The sequence below is a fragment of the Phragmites australis genome, chromosome 4 (genome assembly GCF_958298935.1).
Source record: "Phragmites australis chromosome 4, lpPhrAust1.1, whole genome shotgun sequence".
NCBI lineage: Eukaryota > Viridiplantae > Streptophyta > Magnoliopsida > Poales > Poaceae > Phragmites > Phragmites australis.
Window position 1 is genome coordinate 23,056,991 of NC_084924.1, and position 6,548 is coordinate 23,063,538.

The 6,548-nt window shown below is 52.8% G+C and overlaps 1 protein-coding gene across 1 annotated transcript; it reads left to right on the forward strand.

Moving 5' to 3' along the window:
* Positions 1–1,025: 1,025 nt before the first annotated feature.
* On the forward strand, positions 1,026–2,285 carry LOC133914272 (LOB domain-containing protein 38-like). The gene is made up of 2 exons (XM_062357394.1): positions 1,026–1,452; positions 1,556–2,285. The coding sequence occupies exons 1-2, from the start codon at positions 1,269–1,271 to the stop codon at positions 1,981–1,983; spliced, it is 612 nt and encodes a 203-aa protein (XP_062213378.1). The 5' UTR covers positions 1,026–1,268; the 3' UTR covers positions 1,984–2,285.
* The last annotated feature ends 4,263 nt before the right edge of the window (positions 2,286–6,548 follow it).

Below are 6,548 nucleotides of genomic sequence, written 5' to 3' on the forward strand. Positions count from 1 at the left end.
GTTAGCGGAAGACAGGCCCAAGTGGTGCAGCGAACGGCAGGAAGGTCTGGGGTGGTGTGGCTATGGGAAGACGACGATGTTCGAACGGGTCTGTTGAATTCAGTGGGGAAGAGACGGATCCTCATTGGGCGTGGTATACTGTGGCAGCCAGCTTTGTCGACGTACATACGCACGTGGGGCGAGGACTGAAGTAGCTGCAATTAGGAAAAAAGGGCAAACAAAACATTAGGTCTAACTCGAAGCGTCAGAACCCTAGCACTCACGCATGCAAGCAGCTAGGCGCCAGAACGGCAGAGGCCCCAAACAGATCGGAAGTGGTGCTCACCTCTGCCACTCGCGGAGCCCCATCTCAGTGGGCGGCGGCACGATAGGGCCGTCATTGCTATTGGACTCGAACACGGTGGTGCTGGGAGCCTGCATGCAATGCATGCGGGCGGGCGGGACGTGCGCCCTGCGAACGAAGGTACGGGCGTCCGATCAGATGAAGCAACAAGCAAACAGATGAGGAGTGGACATGCCGATGAATCGGTCGAGGGATATTCTGGTGGACGAATCATGTCGTACAGCTTTTTTTAAATAGCAGAGAAGAGAATCCACGGTTACAGCTTAACAGATTCCTCTGCCAATCAAGCCCTAACGTAATGTGGAATTTCCTAAACACCCGCACAAGAGACGGAGTGCGTCGCAATCACAGGGCAAGCACGAATCCACGGCGCAAGGATCCAAGGCACGCTGAGTCAGAACCACCTGGGCGCGGCGGTTGCTGCCGGACACGCGAATCCACGCATCCGTCCCCATCCCCACTAGCGCACCGAAAAGCAGGGGGCAGATCGAAGCGGCAAATCGCACCACGCGACGTCCGGACGATGCGAACCGCGGCGCCAGCAGCCAGGCTTCCCACCCGCGCTGCGTGGACCGTCCGTCCGCCCCAGGATCCGACGGTCCGGGGGTGCCCGACCGGCCGCGGAGACACGGAGCCGGGAGCCGCCCCCGCGCACCCCAGGACCTTGGAACTTCCCCGCACGCCACACCCTCACCTCCCGGTCACCGCACCAGGCCTCTGTAACCCTGGTCCGAAACCTAGTTAGCTGACCATGGTTGGATACTTCCGTTCAGCTCCTGCAGGGCTCTGCTGCTGCGCCTATTTATCTCTCTCCCTGGCTGCGGACATGCCGTTCTCTTCGTTCCGGTTGTATCGTGACAGTGTAGGTATCTCTATAGGCTAGTGGGCGCTGTTGTATGAGGTAGGCAGTGTGATCGAGGTGGGTATGAGCTGCAACGGGTGCCGGGTGCTACGCAAGGGCTGCAGCGAGGGCTGCGTGCTGCGCCCGTGCCTCCAGTGGATCGACGCCGCCGACGCGCAGGGCCACGCCACCGTTTTCGTCGCCAAGTTCTTTGGCCGGGCCGGCCTCCTCTCCTTCATCTCCGCCGTCCCTGACGCGGAGCGACCTGGTATGCTAGCTCCATTCCATGCATCACTAACGCTTGATTATGCATATGTTCCAAGCTACACGATCTTTTGAAAGACTGATCATGTGATGGCTGTGCTGCGCAGCGTTGTTCCAGTCGCTGCTGTACGAGGCGGCGGGGCGGACCATCAACCCGGTCAACGGCGCGGTGGGGTTGCTCGGGGCCGGGAACTGGCATCTTTGCCAGGCTGCCGTCGAGACCGTGATGCGGGGAGGCACCATCGGCCCGCTGCCGGAGCTTGGCGGGGGCTGCGGCACCGGGAGCGGGGACTTCTACGGTACCGACAAGCGCACCGGCGGGTGGTCGACATTCTCCACAGCGAAGCGGGTGCGGAAGGCCGAGACGCCAGCGCCATCGTGCGACCTCGGGCTGTGCCTGAGCCCCGGGTCGCTGGCGGCGGCGTGGGAGAGGAAGGCGCTGCTGCGGCCGGGGACGCCGTCCATGTACTCTGACGAGTCCGTGACCACGACTGGCGGTGAGAAGGAGCCGGTGCTGCTCAACCTTTTTGCCTGAGGCCGCCCGTCGTGGCCAGCAAATCCTAATCCATGCGTGCGCGGGTTCGGTGTTTCTTAACCACCGTGTGGTGCACCGTGCATCCCGACGGCGAAGTATTACTTATTTTTTTCCTCGCCGGCGAGGCTATTTTCTTGCTTCCCTAAATTTTGTTGTGTAGTAGTAGAAAAGAAATTAGCAGGCGGCCTGGACGGCCCCGTTTGCGTGGGCGAGATGACAACGCCGGTGGCCACAACCAGTAACCATTTTTCTTTTGTTCCTTCGAATTATATAAATAAAACTAAACTGAGTTCGATCTTTTATGCTCTGCATCTTATCTTGGATGTGAGTTTGCGTGTGTAGTGTGTGTGACTCACTGGGTCGACTAGTGGAGCTGCTTGTGTGTGGTTTAGTATTGTGATTGACCTGCTAATTGGTGGTCACGTTAGGTACTTACGTAATACTAGCCTCGCGAAAAACTGACGCATCGTGTCATGGTAGGCTCCGTCACGACTGCCCTTTGGTGATGCGTTTGCGTTAAGGCTTTTAGGAGCAGGGCGCCGCGTCTCGTGGCTCGTGGGTACGGAGTTGACGAGGGATCAACGCGGCTGGGCGCGGCGTCCACTGCGCCTCGCCGTTGGAGAGCGCCTTAGGGAGAGGGAGAGAGAAACCGAGTGGCCGACATGGATGCTCCAAAGTCCATCCTAGTTTTGTACCGCTCGTACAGGGACAAAAGTGAGCAGCACGTCGAACAATGCACCATCACGATTACAAAGTTGTGGACTTTGCATACGTCTCCGTGTTCATCTACGCAGTGTGTAAGTAGTTGCCCGGCCTGAAAGCTACGCACGCTAGTAGATTTTCCATCTAACCGTGCAAGCTAGTAAAATGTAGTACAAGTGCATCCAGACTAATTGTGTTGTTGCTCGTATAAGGCCATCTCCAGCAGAGGAGGTATTTTTCAGATTCGGGGGCTACAGTGATGTGCGGTTACTGTTCACGTACTGTAGCAGCTCGAACAGAATTGGTCCCCGGTGATACAGTACGCAACACTGTAGCAGTACTGTTTACAGAGGCTGACAGCGGGCCCGAAGAGAGAAAAAAGAGAGTAGAAGGTAGAAAATAGGGTAGTTGCTGGAGATAAAAAAATAAGGGATACTGTAATAGTGATAGAGGATGCTGTAATAGTATTTTAGAGGATGAAAATTTAAGATAGTAGCGGGAGATTACCTAACATACATGGGAAAATTAAATCCAACTAGTCTAAGAGGTCATATTATGATCGGATTACACGAATAAGAGAGGTGAATGATTGGGCGTGTTTGTTATAACTAGATGAGCCATCCATGTGCGCCTTATTCGTAAGTTTTCTAAACCGTTACCCTGAACTTTTTGGTTGTTTGTTTCGTCTCGTTATGCTTATGAAATTTTTGATAACATATTTGTTTTAAAAGAGCCACTAGACAGAACCTTAGCTAGTTTCAACGTTGATTTATTTATTTTATCTCTAGTTTGAATAGTGAAATTAAAGTTTGGAAGATGAGTCGTCGTCTTAAGTTTGTGAAGTCACGCTCACACAGGTTGGACCAATGTTTCAAGAACATTTTATCAATGTATGAGGTAAAAAAAACACGGTTTTAAGCAAGTTTAAGCAGATTTTAGGTGATTACAAAGGCGTGAGCTACCAAAACTAGGATAGCAATTTACCCCGTCGGATCGGGTCCCCGCGGATTCTAGATCTAGCAGGGCTGGGTTTGGGTGGTAAAATGGCTTTGCGGGGTCGGTTTCAGAGAATTGGAATTGGTGCCAGGGTAGATATTGCACCTGCAGATCTCCCGTGGGCCCCAAAGGTTGTATGAAAAATGGTCCAACCAAACACCTCTCTTCAATAGTCCGACCCCGCACAGCCTAACTCGCCCACTCAGCCGCTCGCCCTCGTGGCTCCACCAGTCCGATCTGCCTCGCCCGCACTCTCTCCACCCGTCCGCACCGCCTCACCCACGCGCACTCCGCCATCACACCGTTGTGCCGCTTTGCCCTCCGTTGCTCAGCCTCGCTAGCCCGTTCGCTAGAGCCACCTCGCCTCACCTCGCTCGCTCGTCCGTCCACCACCGCCGCTCCGCCTAGCTCCGTGGCCACCGCCTCGCCCGCGCCCATCCATCGCCGCCGCTCCGCCTAGCTCGCCCCTCCTCCGTCTTACTCGTGCGGCTCCATGGTTGCTGCCTCGCTCGAGCCCTCCATGGCTCCACCATTGCACCGCCTGCATGCCTCGCTCGAGTCCTCCACCACTCTCTCACTCTGCTGCAATACACCGACGGATCCCCCACCAGATCCCCTCACGCCGTCGGGTCCCCATCGAGTCTTGGCTCCCGCCAGGTTTAGAGCCGAGAAGAGTTTTGTATTTGATAGCCATTTCATGTCAGATCTAAACCGGACGGAGCAGACCCGTTGCCTCCCTACTCAAAACTGGGTCGCAACACCAGCTCATGTTTGTTGCACGCCCAGACGGAACCGGAACGTAGAATTCTTGGTGCTACTAGTTGCAAGTTGGAACTACTTGGTGCTACTCATGCGTGATATTTGCATGTTGGAACCTCGTGATCCTGTGGGCTACGGGCGCCGCGGCAGGCAGAAGCCGGTGGGGTCCGCCCGTGCAAAAGGCTCTGGCCGGACAAAGAACGGGGTGTCCCGTCAACAGAGGCGCACCGCAACTTTCCCCTACCGTCCCCGGGGCCGGGTCCCACCACGAATCCGCGCGGCGATCACCAGCAGCCTCGCTCCGTCCAATTGTAGGTATCTCCACCCACGCGGACAACTGAAAAGCTCGCTGACAGCGCTACCCCGACGTTTCCCTGGGCCCGCGCGTCACTGGATCATTATGTCCACAACAAGCTAACTACCGTGTGCTTCTGGAATTTTAACGCACGGTGCAACTTGCCTCGATGAGGACGCACGCAGTACTCACCCACGCGCCCAGGGCCCCATGCGGGTGGGGTCGCCACATCCGGGCGTCGTACACTCCGCCTCGTGCGCGTCGGTGAGAGTGAGCCTACTAGCGAAAGCAGCTTTCGTCGCCGTTTCGTCAATCGGATGAGCTGAGTTAAACGAGCTAGGGCCAAGTGAGAATGTGGGATGAGGGGGAGGAAGTTCCGTCGCGTCGCGCCGCGGTCCTGGAGGTGGGGCCCAACCTCGCGGCGCGGCCCTCCGTCGCAGCCAAGGGATGGGATGGATCGGGTAGGGATACAGGAAGATAGGGAAAACGGGTAACTGTTTTTACTTTTATATTTTCTCTCACAAATAAAAAAAATTAAAAATAGATATAAATTTGAGAATATCGAGATACGAAGAACGAGCTAATCCGAACAGAAACACACTGGTATCGAACGTGAATTGATAATTCAAAATGGAAACAATGACTCGTTGAATCATGTAAAAATCAGTGAAACTACCACTCTAGCTGAACATCCTCCTCTACCACTCAAACTGAACATCCTCCAGATTTATAATCATATGTAAATGCCCTCCAGATTCATAGTGGTATCTAGTAGTTTTGTTTGTGATTCTAACTCAATCTATAAAATCATGTCAAAGATGACAAACAAGATTGATCAAGAATGCTAACACCATTATCTACAATTTCATAACTTAGTGATTTATGTTGATGTAATTATGCCAATCATCATACTGAATGTTCTACTTTGATCATGCTAGACTACAACACCGATTGCTATGCTCATCTCTCACACATGAAGCCTGATCTTAAGGAAAACACCTCTGGCAGCCAACAGTAATCTAAAAATCGATTCTTGACGTTGGTTAGTAGCCACCTCTGTCCACCGGTGAAAACAAGGAAAGAAACATTTAGCATAAAGCATTAAATATTACTTTTCTGCTCCTTTTTTTGGCAGGATTTCAGAATAACGTAATAGATGACCTTCACAAAAATTGGGTGTACAAGCTCTGGTCCACTAAAGATAAAAATATTTTCATGATTTATCCTAGCACTTCCTATTTCCCTGTTGATTGATCTATTACTCGGAGCAAATATCACTTGTTTTAAGAAATTTGACCATGTAACCTAATAAATATAAATATATAGGATACATTTGTAGTTACCTTTCTGCACACCAGACGACTACAGGACCGCACTATGGATTCATAGGCCTCCCAGTGATCTTCAGAAAGTTTGTTTAAGTTTTTCAATTGGTTCTCCAGCACTGAATTGGCAATTCCCAGCTTACTCCATGTCCATGCATCTTTGGACTTTGAGGATCAGACTTCTGCCACCGTTTCACAGATCCAACCATTGATGGAAGTAGATGATCCTTCATTTCCAGGTTCCCCACGGAGCTAACAATTTTTTTCCAACACTATGTTAGAATTCTAGAAGACATCCACACATGTCAATAAATAAACATAATATCAAATAAAACCATACGGGAACAACGGTGCGCAAGGTGGGGGCGGCAAGCAGAGTGGGACGATGGTACGCAAGGCGGGAGCGGCACCTAGAAAGAGGGTAGCGTGGGCAGGCTGGGGCATGGCGCAGGGTGGGGATGGCGTGCAACACAGGGCAGGGGTGGCAG

Excerpts from the sequence above, each read along its gene's own strand:
- LOC133914272 (XM_062357394.1), top strand. The coding sequence starts at position 1,269 with ATGAGCTGCAACGGGTGCCGGGTGCTACGCAAGGGCTGCAGCGAGGGC. Across the intron at positions 1,453-1,555 it reads CCCTGACGCGGAGCGACCTG|CGTTGTTCCAGTCGCTGCTG; the intron begins GTATGCTAGCTC and ends TGTGCTGCGCAG.